Source organism: Zingiber officinale, unplaced genomic scaffold (assembly GCF_018446385.1).
Source record: "Zingiber officinale cultivar Zhangliang unplaced genomic scaffold, Zo_v1.1 ctg251, whole genome shotgun sequence".
Classification (NCBI taxonomy): domain Eukaryota; kingdom Viridiplantae; phylum Streptophyta; class Magnoliopsida; order Zingiberales; family Zingiberaceae; genus Zingiber; species Zingiber officinale.
The window spans coordinates 1,244,355-1,259,618 of record NW_024589922.1 but is presented as its reverse complement, the minus strand read 5'-3'; the positions used below and the strand labels follow the sequence as shown (position 1 = coordinate 1,259,618).

Below are 15,264 nucleotides of genomic sequence, written 5' to 3'. Positions count from 1 at the left end.
AACACTTCAACCAGGTGGCCATAGATATTTGCTTGATCTTTGCTGAAATATTGGTGAACGCCTTCACCGAAGGGGAGTTCTTCCGATTACTCATCCAGAAGCTGTTGAAGGGTTTCGATCACCTACTCAGGAGGGCCACGGAATACATAAAATGGAGGAAGCCCAAGCGGCCAGAAGAAAGGAGGCGCCTACCGAGCCTATAGTACTGCCCGAGTGGTGACCATTGAGTAGCCATCAACCCCCAAAGGGGCCTCGATCGGAAGGAGTCCAGCAACAAAAGGAGCCGAGGATACATGTCGTGCAGCATGTAGCAGCTGGTCGCCCAAAAGCTGCAAAAGGCAAGACATGGACGCCACTATTTTACTCTTTCCATCAGTCAGCGATGCACAACACGCGCGACTGCTATGATCTAACTCTGATTGCAAGCTGATCGTCTCCATGAGGATATCGTCATCGGTCGCCATCACCCGATCAACATCATAGACGTCGGTCAACCGGTCGAAAGGAGGAAGAGAGAGGGGCGTATTAACGACACCGTCATTATCCCCAGCGAAGGAACAACACGAGTCCCACTCGAGCTTTTGTTGAGAGGAATCGACCCTCGGCTCGGGAGGAGGAAAACATGAGTAATGTCACTCGGGGAGAAATTGGAATGATTGCTGGTGGGCCAACCGACGGTGATTCCAACCGAGCGAGGAAATCGTACGCTCGGCGACTGGAGATTCACGCTGTGGAGTGTAGCAAGGAGAAGGCCAAAGGACTTGAAATAAGCTTCGACCCCTGAGACTTAGAGGACGTGGAGATCCCTCACAATGACGCCTAATCATCCAAGCGGTAATCGCTAATTATACTATTCACTTACCCTTTATTGATACAGAGAGCTCGGTGAATATTATATTCAAGAAGGCGTTCGACTAGCTGCAAATCGACCAGGGCGAGTTGCAACCAATGACGACCCCACTCTACGGCTTCATAGGCAATGAAGTGTTGCCGATCGGCCAGGCACTACTGGCCATTTCGCTTGGAGAGGAGCCGCTCAAGAGGACTAGGACCACGAACTTCATTGTGGTAGACACGCCATCCGCCTACAACGTCATATTGGGTTAACCGACCCTCAACGAGTTCCGAATGGTGGTGTCCACCTTCTACTAGAAGATTAAGTTTTCGGTGGACAACAAGGTGGGCGAAGTCAAAAGCGACCAGTTGACCGCTCGACGATGCTAGTCAAGATCGTCAAGTCTGAAGCAAGGGCCGCTGGAAGAACCTGCGCTTGGAGGTGAACACTATCAGGAGGCCCCCCCCCCCCCCCCCCACACACACACTGGTCTACAAGGAGAAGGAGAAGGTTCAGATCCACCCCAACTGGTCAGAGGCAAGGTGCGTGAATAAATCCATATGTACTTGTATAAGTGTATGTCTTGTGGATGTAGGAAGAGAATGAATAAACATTCCAAGTGTTCCAGACTCTTGTATTGACCAACCAAGTTAAAAGTCGAGCGGTGACTATAAACCCTTGTCTATGCCAATCAACAGTCGATCGACAACTTTAAACCCCTGTTTTCGTCAATAGCAAGCAACGACTTTAAACCCCTATCTTCGTCAACAGTCAAACGACAACTTTAAACCCATGTCTTCATCAACAATCGATCGGCGACTTTAAACCCCTATCTACGTCAACAGTCGAGCGGTGACTTTAAACCCCGGTCTTCGTTAATAGTTGAGCGACGACTTTAAACCCCGGTCTTCGTCAACAGTCGAGGGATGACTTTAAACCCAAGTCTGTGCCTTCAACAGCCGAGCGACGGCTATAAACCCTAGTCTACAATGAATAACGACTAATTGGCCGCTCTAAAACTAAGTCTACGATAAATGAAAAGGATCGACAAATATATAAGCAGAGAATGAGGCTGACCAGGAAATGTGCTGCTCCAAAAAGCAATAGTTTTCACTAAAATAAGGCCATTCGGCAGCATAAAGTGATCACTCAGACATCCTAGTGACTAGTTACATCGATGATCAGGAGGACAAGGAACCACACTTGGAAATTTTTCACAAAACGATAAGTGGTTCGTAGTCCTACTCGAGCCAAGTGGCGAAGCATGCATGAACAAGTGCGACAACCAACAAAGCAAAGAAATGTCGAACGGTGATGCATGATGAAATACATAATCAAATAAACAAAGATACACTGAACAGGTGATCATACATTAAAACTTAGAAAAATTTTATAAGTGTGCGAGGTGCAGTACAAAAGGAGGCGAGCTTCACAGGGGCAGGTTCATTCAAGGTAATCCAACACATCATTGGGCAGCAACTCGGTCAGCTTGTCTCGACTGATGACCTTGTTGGTCAATTTGGTTGGAATATAGCCGCCGCCCTTTAGCTGGTCAAGCGTCCCATCAATGACGAGGTTGAAGAGGCGGAGTGCCCCGTTGGTTAGTTGGTTGTTGAAAGGGTCCAAGTAGAGGTAATCTCGCTTCAGAATCTCGAATCGGCTAGACTCTGCACCTTGATACTCCTCCAAGGCCGTTCCGGAGACCTCCAGCCCAGCCTTCAAAGTAGCAGCTTGGCATCCTTTGCGGCGATCTGTACTTGAGCCACTGATTGCTCAACCGATAGGCTCTCCCACTTGGCATTCAGAGCTGCCTCCGCCTCCTTTAGGTTTTGAGCCAGGATCTTTATTCTTGATCACTAGGTCCTCAATTGCCCGAAGCTTCATGGTATTGGCCGAAAGGATCTTCGACTCGAAGGAGATGGCCTGCTTATTGCACCTCGCCAGTTGCGAAGCCTGCTCGGTGCTCTTGCCCCTCTCTATCTCCAGCAGTTCATCGCTCTTTTACAAATCGACATTTAGTTGGATTGACTTAGCAGTCAGCTGCTCCAAGCGCGCCTCAGAAGCTGCTGACTGGCCGCTCGGATCGCACTACTGCTAGACTTCATGCTCCAAAAATACAAGGCTCTTGCACATTGCCAGGCTCTCGACCTAGTACTACAGCAACAGGGAAATTCTAAGGGTCGAGCGGATAAAAAGAAGTAAGTACAAAAGCAACGTACATACCCAGTGGATATCTGAGTATGACTGTTTGCAAGCTCCCTTGGAGAGATGACCGCTGCACGAGCCAGAATATCAGTTTATATTTGTGCGAGCGACCCTTGGAACCGTATCTAGTGCTCAAGGATACAAGATGCAATGTCGTCCGGACTGCACCATTCATCGATCGGTAAATGGATAATTGTCGTTATTTGTCTCTGGCTGCTATGACCAGAGGGTTCCGAAGTAGCTCTGCCCATAGACTGGGGCGTTGGGGTCGGTCGAATGCTCGGCAAGGGTTGAGGCAGCATGAAGGTGATCAGTGGTGCGCAAATTGTCCCTAGCGGTAGTTCGGACAACGATGGTGTCCGGTCAGATGACAGTGAGGTGTAGAGCACTACGGCTCCTTGCTCAGGAAGAGCAGGCTTGTCTCGCCCCTCTCGGAGGATGGTCGTGAATTGACTTGATCTGGAGTCTACAGAGCGGAAGTGGTAGAGCGGGAGGATGCTTTCGTACGGTGCCTCTTGCGTCGTTGCAAGGGTTTGCCAGAAGTGGCTGACTTAGAAGCCACCATGATCAACAACATCGAGAGCCATTCAGGAGGAAGGTCCGTTGTAGCGGCCGCTGCATCACTAGCCACAGTCTGACTTCTTCCACCCTCACTGGCAGATGCTTCCGCTCCTTCGGCATCACCTAGCGGATCCTCGTGGGAGCCGACCTTTATAGGCCTCGACTCTCTAATTCGACCACAATCACGACATTAATTTCCTCATCCGCAAGTTTGTTCTTACCGGCTAGACGCGCTCTTAACATGATGCAAGTTGCAAAAAAGAAAGCAAAATCAATTAGATTCAAGAATGAAGAGAAGAAAGAGCCTACCTAAGCTAGATAGAAGTCATGTGCGGATTGGGCTCAAGTAGAACATGTAAAGGACGCCCTCCAACAGCAACCGGTGAATATGATTTTTTTGACCGACCAAATTGGAAGCTGCTTGGAGAAAGTCCGATCGGCTTCTATACTTCCCGAGTGATGGGGGATTCATCACTTCCATTTGCCAACCCGTTGAGAAGTCTGGCCGCTCGGGAAAATGAAGAAAGAAGTAGTATTCCCTCTAATGCTTATTGAAGGACGACATTTTATCAAAAAAGACTGATTCCACTCAGGCTTGAAACAAGAAGGTCCCTGGATCAGACAATTTAGGGTAATAAAAATAATGGAAGAGCCCAAAAGTCAAGGGAATGTGATGCAGGCGGAACAAAACTACAACCACACACAACAGTCTAAATGAGTTCAACACCAGCTGATTAAGGGAAATATGGAAGTATTTACAAATAGCGGAAAAAGGGGATGAACGGGGAATCGAAGGCCGGTGGTAAACTGATCCTTAAAAAATAGAAAAACCCTATTGGTGGTTCATGTGGCCGGTCATAAGCAGATGAAATGACAACTTGATAATTAGATAGAAAGTGGTAGGCAGATTTCAGCTTTTCAATGTCGTCCCCGTCGAACCTGAACTCGGTGGAAATATGCCAAAGCCCAAGGATGGGGATAGGGGTTGTGAAGAACTAGCCATCAAAAATAAAGGATTCGAAAAGGATCAACGAACTGATTCAGATAAGGAAAGAGTGAATAAGCTTACAAAAAACAATCGTCGGAGAAGAAGAAGAAGAAGAGATGAAGCATCGCAGAGAAGGCTCGAAGGACAAAGCGCAAGGAATGAAGACGACGGTGACGCAAAGGTTTATAAACCTCGCAGTTGATCACCCTGAGTCGTCCGATCCAAGGTTCAAAAGACTAGGAGAAGATCCAGCTGTAGAACTTAAAAAGGCGCATATCACATCACCAGCGGATATTCGCATGTCACGTCAAACGTGCGGCGGCAGAAAGTGGGGCACGTGACATTCAGCTATCAGAAGACATTAATAAGGTTTAATTAAAAGGTATGGCCGCGTGCTTGGCCATAATGATCAGATATTTACACAGTCTTTAAGAAATTTGGATGATGTCAGCTACTATGAAAGGACGCTCATCTGAGGGAGCACAGGGAAAGGAGAAATTTTGCCAAGTGTTGTCGCCCATCATCCCGATTGACACAGAGAGTGGGTTATCACATAGTCGAATGACCGATACACCATCTGCCTTAGGCAGTATGATCCGAGTGCCACCTACAAACCTAGCTAGCGAAATAAAGTCGAACGGTGTAGACATTTGTTCTGATAAAAAACCTGGGAGAATATATTGTCTGATCGAATGTGGAAACCACCGAAGACTCTACTGGTCCAATCAGTCGGACTTGTAGCCTTCTGCGACTAGACTTGAGGGGGAGACTTGTGATGCGGCGATAAAGGGGGGCCCGCCCGACACAGGTCAACTACTAAGGTGGAGGTCAAAGTCAAGGTGGTCAACGCCAGGGTATTAAAAGGCTCGCCTACGGCGGCCGAGCGGAGGACCTTAGTAAGGTCGGTCGGGATAATCATTGTCCGATCAGAAAGAGACTTGTCCGAGCTGACCACCCGTCCAACTCGGGATAATACGGTAAGACAGACAGATGCTCAATGAGGAACGACAGGACGCTGAGGAGACTCAAGAGCTTATCCTATCGGGAGGGACAAGCTACTACGCCTAGTCACTGTAACGAAGAGCAACTGAGGCTGATAGAGCAGAGGAGTCCCCGCCGAGTGGCTACCTCGCTAGGCCAAGCAGCAAGACCATTGTTATATCTCTCGATATCATTTTGGGAGATAGTGCCGCTGACACGAGGCATAGTCAACAGGTATATCGTACGGTGGAAGCTTCTACTATCTTGTAAGGGATATACATGTCCAGTTAAGGTATGGTGGCAGAGATACTTTTCTGATATACCCTTTCACATGATACATTAGAGAACGTGTCTATGCCTCAAGAAGTGTGCACGCTGCCCACCAGAACTCTATATAAAGGGAGGTCCAAGCACTGACGGAGGTACACGTTATTCACTGTTTGCGCTTGCGTTATTGTTACTCCACTTTTCTCTATAGTTCTGGTGACTGACTTGAGTGTCGGAAGGCAAACGCTAGGACCCCTTTCCTAGCTCAACACTGACGTTGCTTGTTTTATAGAGTGGGACACGGTCTACATCCAATCAACGCTGCAGACACATCCCCAGCTTTCTAGTTTCTCATTTTCGGATAGGATCAATAACAATTTAAATAAAGGGACTCCTAGTCATCTAGCCATAATATCTATGGATGGCAATTTTTCTCGCGGATTTGGGGCCTTGCGAGGGAAATCGGAAATGGGGATGGGGATCCCCGATTTATTCGAGGATGGGGATGGGTTTAGAGATTTTTTTCGGAGATGGGATAGGTTCGGGGCGGGTATGGGGATATTTAGGGGTGTAAATGAACCAAGCCGCTCGTGAGGTATTCGAAACTTGATTCGATAAAAGCTCGTTTGAGCTCGTTTAATGAGGCTCGTTAAGATAAACAAACCAAACTCAAGCTTCGCAATATTCGGCTCGTTAGCTCGTGAACACGTTCGTTAAGCTCATTAAGCAACTTTTAAATAAAAAAAAATAATAGTTTTGATATTGAATTTATAAATTTTATACTCTACTTATGAAAAAATATAGACAAATATATTAAATATATTTATTAGAATAAAATTAGAAATGTTAATAATAATATTATAATTTTCTCTAAATATATAATTTATTTTTTAATGAATATTTAAATTTATGATTTATATTTATTAAGCTCGTTTAGGCTCAATAAAAGCTTGAATAAGCTCATGAGCCATGAATATATTCGTTAAATAAAGCTCAAGCTCGGTTCGATTATAAACGAGTCAAGCTCAAACATTCAAGAGTTCGGCTAGGCTCGGCTCGATTACATCCCTAGGGATATTGTCCCCATCCCCGAACCCACCCCGAAAAAAAAATAAAATAATAATAATAATATTTTTAAAAATATTAATAATAATATTGATAATGATATTAATATTAAAAAATATTAAAATATTAATATTAAAATTAAAATTAAAATTAATAGTAAAATAATAATAATATAAAATTAATTTGAAGATGGAAGTAGAAATGAGGGCGAGGATGGGGGCGGGGATGTCAAACGCGTCCCCGCCTGCTAAGCTATGTCTAGGAGTATTTTCTTTAAAAATAAAAAAATAAAAAAAAAATAAAAGAGAAGGAAAATAGAAACCAAAAATAGAATAAGAAGAGGTGAGATCAAGGATTGAACCTTGAACCTCCCACAAGTAATAGAGTTAAATTAGTGGATGGAACCACTAGAATAATGAATGATAAGTGAATAAAAGAGAATGGAAATGGTAGTTAAAGGAGAGAAGATGGTTAAGTAAAAGAGCAAGAGAAAATCAAGTTGCTTACCTTCTCTTCCTATTGGTTAAGAGAAGAAGCAAACAAAAGATAAATTGCCTACTTCCCTCCCTCTCTCTATTTTCGTGGGATTAAAGGAATGAGGGAAAAGAGGAGTTGAGGGAATGAATGAAGACATGCTTCATTTACATAGGAATAAATAAGATTGGGAGAAGAAAAACAAGGGATTAAATTCTTCTTCTTCCTCCTTCCTTCTCCTTCTTCATTCTCCACCGAAACCAAGAGCCCTCCCTCTCCTAATTCCAAAAGCTAAGCTAAGGTTCCTCTCCAATAAAACTAATTTACAAGAAGAAGCCTTCAAGATCTACTCCTTCCAAGTAAGAGAAACAAAAAGGAAGTGCAAGAAGAAGAAGCTCTCTCCTTCCTTTGCACCTAGGGTACCTTTTTCCTTAAGAAAAATCACAAGCGAAAGGATGTAAGTTTCCCTCACATGTGGTACAATAGCTTGTGTATTTTCTTTGAGATTTAGTTGCCTAAAAACCTAGGATACCTTCATGGAATTTTCGGCCAAGACAAGAAGGACCTAGGAAATGTAAAGACCCAAATTTGACATGCTCAATATGTTTCTTGTAACATGTATCTTATGGTAGAGGATTTATCTAATGTTCATATGCTAGAATGTTTGGTTAGAACTTAGAGTCATGTCCCTAGACTCTCGGCCAAGCATGAATAAAGGAAATAGGTAAGTTAAGACTCAAACCAAGCATGTCATGATCTTTCTTAAGATAAGTTATGAAGTTGATATGATATGCTCATGTTTATATGTTGGGTTAAACTTCATTCCATGCTCATAAGCATTCGGCCATGATGGGATTAGGGGCCTAGGAAATTGTTTAACCTAATCCAAGCATGCCATGATTTTTACCTAAGATAAGATAAGGAGTTAACATGATATGCTCATGCTTGTATGTTGATGTGAACTTTATTTCATGCTCATGAACATTCGGCCATGGTAGGTTTTAGGATCTAGAAGAACTTTAAACCTAAACTAAGCATGTCATGATGTTCCTTAAGACAAGATATGTAGTTAACATGATATGCTCATGCTTGTATGTTGATTAGAATTTTATTTCATGCTCATGAATATTCGGTCATGGTAGGTTTTAGGGTCTAGAAGAACTTTAAACCTAAACTAAGCATGCCATGATGTTCCTTAAGACAAAATATGAAGTTAACATGACATGCTCATGCTTGTAGGGTTGATTAGAACTTTTCATGCTTTATGAACTTTCGGCCACAACTAGTTTAAAGGCCTAGGAAACTAAGAACCCAACCTAACTATGCTTATGATGTTCCTTATAATAAATGCTATGAAATTGGTTTAGGGTTTTTCATGCTTTTATGCCACATGAAACCTAGTCCCATGATTAACAAGTTTCGGCCATGGTAGGTTTTTAAGCTTAGGAAACCTAGAACCTAAACTAAACATGTTTATGATGTTCCTCATGATATATAATATGATATTGGTTTAGGGTTCACATGCTTGTATGTTGCTTTTAACCCAATGTAATGCTTGATAAGATTCGGCCATGACAAGATTTCTAAGCTTAGAAAACCTAGAACCTAAACTAAACAATGCTCATGATGTTCCTTGTGATACATGATATGATATTGGTTTAGGGTTCACATGCTTGTATGTTGATTTTTAACCTAAGTCACAACCATATGTTTCGGCCACTATATGATATTAGGGTTAGAGACCTAAATATGATTCTCATGTGTCTCACATGCAATGTTTCATGATATGATAAGAGCTTGCTATGCTTCTATGTTTAATTATGTATGCTTATGATCTATGCATGTTGATAACCCTTATGATGTGCTGTGTGCCCAAATTATGCAAGCTATTTATAATGAGCTGTGTGCCCAAATTATGCATGCTATTATGAGGAGTTGTGTGCCCAAACTATGCATATATTTATGATGTGCTGTGTGCCCAAATTATACATGCTATTATGATGAGCTGTGTGCCCAAATTTTGTATGATATGATACGTTAAGAAATATGATATGCATGTAATAATAAGAACCATGATATGTATGACATGTTACTTTACTTTATATGGCTTGTACCAAGGGTGGGCTCCATAAGCGCCCCGGGGTCGATGGACTAAGAAACGGGCCTCGCTAGGGATGGGCTCCTAAGTGCCCCTAGGTCGATGGACTAAGAAACGGGCCTAATATGTATGCCTTGTAGGGTTCAAGACTTGCTACCTTGGACCTACATAGGACGCGCGCATTTATGTATGTGGTACAAGCCGGGGCCCTAATCATGTTGAGATTATGTTTAAGTATGTATGTAATAAGTTTTCAAAAGACATGTTGCATATATTTTTCATGATACATGTTTTTGAAAGTCATCTCGCATAATACTTATGACTATGTTATGACATGCTAGGATGCACTTTATGATTATGCCATGATATGCCATGATACTTATGATTATGTTATGTTATGCTAGGATGCACTTTATGATTATGTCATGATAAGCCATGATACTTATGATTATGTTATGTTATGCTAGGATGCATTTTATGATTTTGTCATGATATAACATGATACCTTACGAATATGTTACGATATGATGCATCTATACATGATATGATGAGTTGTCCTTATGCTTTATGCCTTATGAATATGCTATGCTTTACGATTTTTGTGAGTAGGAATGATCTTACTAAGCCTTGTGTGCTCATAGCTTACTGTCCTTGTACCACAGATAAAGACAAGGAATGGATGTACTAAGGGAGCGGCAGGAGGGGCAAGAAGGATGTGTGTAGTAGTGGCTCGGCTAAAAGAGAAAGACCTGCTTTTATTTAATAAGAATTATGCTTATGTCGTTATTTCATGACTCCATGATATTTCATCATGTTTATTAGTATTATGGCTTAAATTTATGTTAAGCATGCTATGTGACTTTATATGATAGGTAGTTAGTGATGATGATTTGAAAAGTAAAAGAAAAGTTTTAAAAAGAAAAAAATATACTATAAACAAGACTTCCGCTGTTTTAAGTAGAAAAGATTATTAACAAGCAAGTAAGTAAGATAAGATAAGAAGAAAAAGATAAGTAACCCCCGTCAGCTTTAGCAGGAAGGGGCGGGGCGTTACAATAATATCTCAACTAACTCTATGATATCATCATACATATAATAAATAACGGGATCAAGATCAAGTAATCCTAAATATTGATCCGAAGAGAATAACTTAGTAAGATATGCTACTCTTCTACGAGGGAGTGATTTTCATTAAATAATATAGATAGGTATACTCTCACTAACATATATGCCCTCACCCAAGTATAACTATACTACATATGATATCAATAACATGTAGGCATGAACCTAAGTATATAATCATACCATAATATAAATGCATGAACATAATCCTCCTATAATTAGACTATGGTCCGATAATATCATACATATATAACCAACCCAAATTATAAATAATAAATAAGACTGCATAGATATCAAAATAGATCAAAATATAAGAACAAGTAATAAAGTATCAAACTCAAGAACCGAACGAGAGTAAAGTCAATGTAAATAAATAAGTACCGCCAAATCAATAAAATAAATCATATACTAAGGTTAAAGATTTAGAGAGATAAAAAAAAAACTACCCACCTCTATAGTAGACTGTTTGATCTTCTAATATTGAAGTCTTCCTCCTCTACCTCATATCTAGCTCTTCTTCTCTGACAATGGCTGGCATCAACAGTGGTGGAGCTGTACAGTGGTGGAGCTGTTATGGCATCGTACACAATGCCGATAACATAGTGGAGTTTGGCGCACGACTGTGGCGGCAACATGGACACGGTCACTTGATTGCGAGGTAGTGAGGTGGAATCAACGTTCAGACCTCGATGACACTATGATCTCTCATTAGAGGAGAGAAGGAAATAGGAGGTGGGAGAAATGGCACTGGTGTCAACTTCTCATGGTAGAAGGTGGTGCTAGGTCGATCAATTGGTGTGATAGGGTAGCGACGTGGACACGCAAGAATGAGAAATAATTTCACAACCTCTTCTTCAGCGACATCTCACGATGGTGGCCAGACGTGCGATGTCACATTCGGGAGAATGAAGAGCCACCTGATGGAACCCTCAGACTGTCGACGCGAGTAACAACAACCCAAGGCAATCACACATGCGTGTGGAGGGACAACACCGAACCAACAAAACTTAGTTTAGGAAATATAAAATTAGACTAATTGACATTATCAAGTCTTCATTTAAATAAAATTTTCTAATCAGACTTTTCTATCTTACCTATCTCTATAAAATCTGAAACCTATTTATCCAAAATCTAGAACGACTCACTTAAAATTTAATAAAATTCTAAAAATATCTATTATTTCGTATAAACATATTCCCTAAATAATTATTATTTTTCTAAATAAACTTAAGTATCTTAAATTAAATTTTAACTTGATTTATTACATTAAACCCTACATGAACAACAACGGATCATACTCATGAACTTTGACTAGGTCTATCGGCCTTTTTCTAAACATAAAATAATAAAAAAAGGAAATCGGATTGGATTTTTCCACATAACGCTTGTCATGGATTTTATTTGATTCTGACTCATCTTTGTCCAACCCAAACCACAGACCAAATCGGATTTAATATGACACAACTTATCCCTTGCCGATGAGCCGTGTTAATGAACTGACTGAAAAAAGTAAATCAGATTGGATCAAATTGGAGGCGCCCTTACTTCAGGCTAAAGGCATACAAGTATAATCAAGTTTAAATTTGACTCATGACAATCAACATGAACTAAATATAAGTGATTGGGGTACGTACACTTTACTATTTATTCGTCGATATTCAACACTGCATAACATTTCACTTTTGGAAACAAATTAAATGCATTTCGGTAGGGAGCGGAGACGGCAGTAAAGCAGCCCTCCCCAACTCCATCCTTCACTTTCGATTATAATTAATACGGGAAAAAATACTGCACAAACTGGATTCTATTCATATGCCACGAATCCGCTAGCTTATGGGGTTTGAAATGGACTCGCAAGCTTCGCTCTCAGATCCTTGCGCAGTATTTTGCCCGATGGCGCCTTCGGAATAGCCTCCACGAAGAACACCTTGCCTATCCTCTTGTAGAAGATCACCTAATCATATAATATAATACAACTAATTAAAAGATACAGCAATTAAATTTTAAAATTAAACAACCCATTTAATGGATTAAGTAATTAGCTAATTACCTGCTTTGCGACAAACTGTTTAACCTCGTCCTCTGTGATTTGAGATCCACTGGACCGGACCGCGTAAGCAACAGGAATTTCTCCAGCTGTTTCGTCTGCCAGACTGCAGATTATTTATAGGCGTTGAGAGAGACAATCACGGAAAATCAAGCGATGTGGGACTAAACTTCCACTTACGGGACGACGGCAGCATCGACGATGTCTGGGTGAGCAACGAGCAAGGCCTCGAGCTCCGCCGGGGCGACCTGAAACCCCTTGTACTTGATGATCTCCTTAAGCCGGTCGACGATGAAGACCTCGTCGTCGTCGTCGACGAGACCGATGTCGCCGGTGTGCAGCCACCCTTCCTTGTCGATCGTGTTCCTCGTTGCTTCAGGATCGTTCAGGTACCCTGCAATTAATTAATTTCCAGTCCCACTGTCAAATTACCCTGTTTGAAGTTTGACCGTACGTCGTTCAAATAATGAACTTAAATTTCTCCGATCAAACAAATAGTGTTGTTGTTGTAGTAGTAGTAGTGTTGTTAATGGAATGGATACAGATAATTAAGTGCATATAATTCAGCGGTAAGAATGTTAGATCTTCAAACATTCTTACCGCTGTCCCTTTCCTCCAACTACTACGGATGCTTAGTCAACTATATGTTCATTCTCTTTGACTTTGTCGTCGAAGTCCCTTTCCCTCACCAACTTCCTTCACCGAATATTCAATTTTTATGCTAGATTTTAGTCTAATTGAGTGAATTGACAAATAAAGTTTTAAATAAACTAAAACTCAATCATTTGGCTTGATTAAACGCGTGGTTAGAAAGTAATAAAAACGCAAGCTTTGGGAAAATTCTTTTAATTAATTAATAATTAATTTATTGTTTAATTAGTACCTTTCATGATTTGTTCTCCTCTGATGCAGATTTCGCCGCGCTGATTCCTGGCGAGCGCAGCGCCGGTGTCCGGGTCGACGATCTTGAGCTCGGCGTTTCGCACCACCGTGCCGCAGGCGCCAAACTTCACCGGCAGCGGCTCCTTCGCGAAGGCCAGGCACATCGACAGCACCGGCCCTGCTTCTGTCATCCCGTAACCCTGTTCATTGTTAAATTGGGGGGATGAGTGAATTAAGTAAGAAATTTGAACCGAACTATCAATTATATCGAGGATGCATGGTGATCGATGTATTACTTGGCCCAACGTAGCGTTTGGGAGCTTGGCCATGAACTTGTCCTCGAGCTCCTTGCCCATGGGGGCGGCTCCGGACATCACGGTGCGGATCGACGACAAGTCGTAGGCGTCCACGAGCGGGCTCTTGACGAACTCCAGCACGATGGGTGGCACAAACGGCGCGATTGTGACGCGGTATCGCTGCACAAGCTCCAGCACGGCGGAGATCTCGAACTTACGCACCAGGAGGATGGCAGAGCCGGCGCGGAGCCCACATAGCAACACCGAGTTCAGCGAGTAGATGTGGAAGAGCGGCAGCACGCAGAGGAGCACGTCGTCGGGGTGGAAGTACAAGTTGGGGTTCTCCCCGTCCACCTGCTGCGCCACGCTCGTGATCAGGCTCCGGTGAGTCAGCATCACCCCTTTCGGCAGCCCTGTCGTGCCGGACGAGTAGGGCAACGCCACCACGTCGTCGGGATCGACGATCTCTTCCTCCTCCTCAGCCTCCTTTGTTTTCTCCTCTGCTTCCAGCAACTCAGAGAATCGCCAGCATCCCTCCGGCAGAGGATCGTCAACACAGACGATTATAATCCCTCGCTCCCGCGCGAAGTCCCTCACTTTGTCGACGTAGCACGACTCCGTGACGATTACCCTCGCGCCGGCTCCCGCCGCCTGCTTGTGGATCTCCGCCCTAGTATAAAACGGGTTGGCGGTGGTCGCCACGGCGCTGCAGAGGGAAGCACCAAGGAAGGCAAAGACGAACTCCGGCGAATTGCGGAGCAGAGTCATGATAACCTGCCCCCGGCCGACTCCCAGCCGGCGCAGCCCTGAAGCAGCACGCCTGGCCATGCGGTTGACCTCAGAGTAGCTCATAACAGTACCGCTGGAAGCGTCAATGAGGCAGGGGCGGTCTCCGAACTCCGCCAGCCGCTCGAAGCAGTAGGCGTGGAGAGGCCGGTTGTTGTCGATGACGATGTCCGGTAACTTGGACCGGAAAATGGTCTCGTCCGGCAACGACCCCATGTCGAACAGGTTAGCGAGCGAGTGAGGACGGAAGAGAAGAGTGCGTTTGGCTTGGGACTCGCTCTCTTCCCTAAGGATTCAATCCACGGGGGAAGGTACATATAATACCGGTGGTGGTGGGCCTGGGCGATAGGGAGTTGGTGAGGACACCGATGTAACAATGGAAGAGTGACGGTGATATGCGGTTGGTGAACAAGTTGGCGACGGATCAACGGTCAAAATCGCTGGCCACTGATTGTATCCAACGTTCAATATCACGCCACGTAAACATCTCACCTACCCCCAAGCAATAGCGGCCGTCGATGCTCATGGTGTTAAATAATGTGGCCACAAAAAAAACAAAAACAAGAGGGCCGAGTCGAGTAGCGACCGACTGAACCGATGTAGGTGAGAGTGACGTGGGGATGACGTAGGAGACGATCTGGCCGTCGATTCTTCGGA

At 43.3% G+C, this 15,264-nt stretch overlaps 1 protein-coding gene across 1 annotated transcript; it reads right to left on the bottom strand.

Moving 5' to 3' along the window:
* Positions 1–12,156: 12,156 nt before the first annotated feature.
* LOC122037298 (4-coumarate--CoA ligase 3-like) lies at positions 12,157–14,892 on the bottom strand. Its single transcript, XM_042596748.1, has 5 exons — positions 13,822–14,892; positions 13,527–13,725; positions 12,824–13,037; positions 12,647–12,749; positions 12,157–12,550 (listed from the first exon to the last, which is right to left on the bottom strand). The coding sequence occupies exons 1-5, from the start codon at positions 14,821–14,823 to the stop codon at positions 12,428–12,430; spliced, it is 1,641 nt and encodes a 546-aa protein (XP_042452682.1). The 5' UTR covers positions 14,824–14,892; the 3' UTR covers positions 12,157–12,427.
* Positions 14,893–15,264: the final 372 nt, after the last annotated feature.

Coding starts and splice junctions, on each gene's coding strand:
- LOC122037298 (XM_042596748.1), bottom strand. CDS start 14,823: ATGGGGTCGTTGCCGGACGAGACCATTTTCCGGTCCAAGTTACCGGAC. Junction 12,750..12,823: donor GTCGATGCTGCCGTCGTCCC/GTAAGTGGAAGT, acceptor AATAATCTGCAG/TCTGGCAGACGAAACAGCTG. Junction 12,551..12,646: donor AACAGTTTGTCGCAAAGCAG/GTAATTAGCTAA, acceptor TTATATGATTAG/GTGATCTTCTACAAGAGGAT.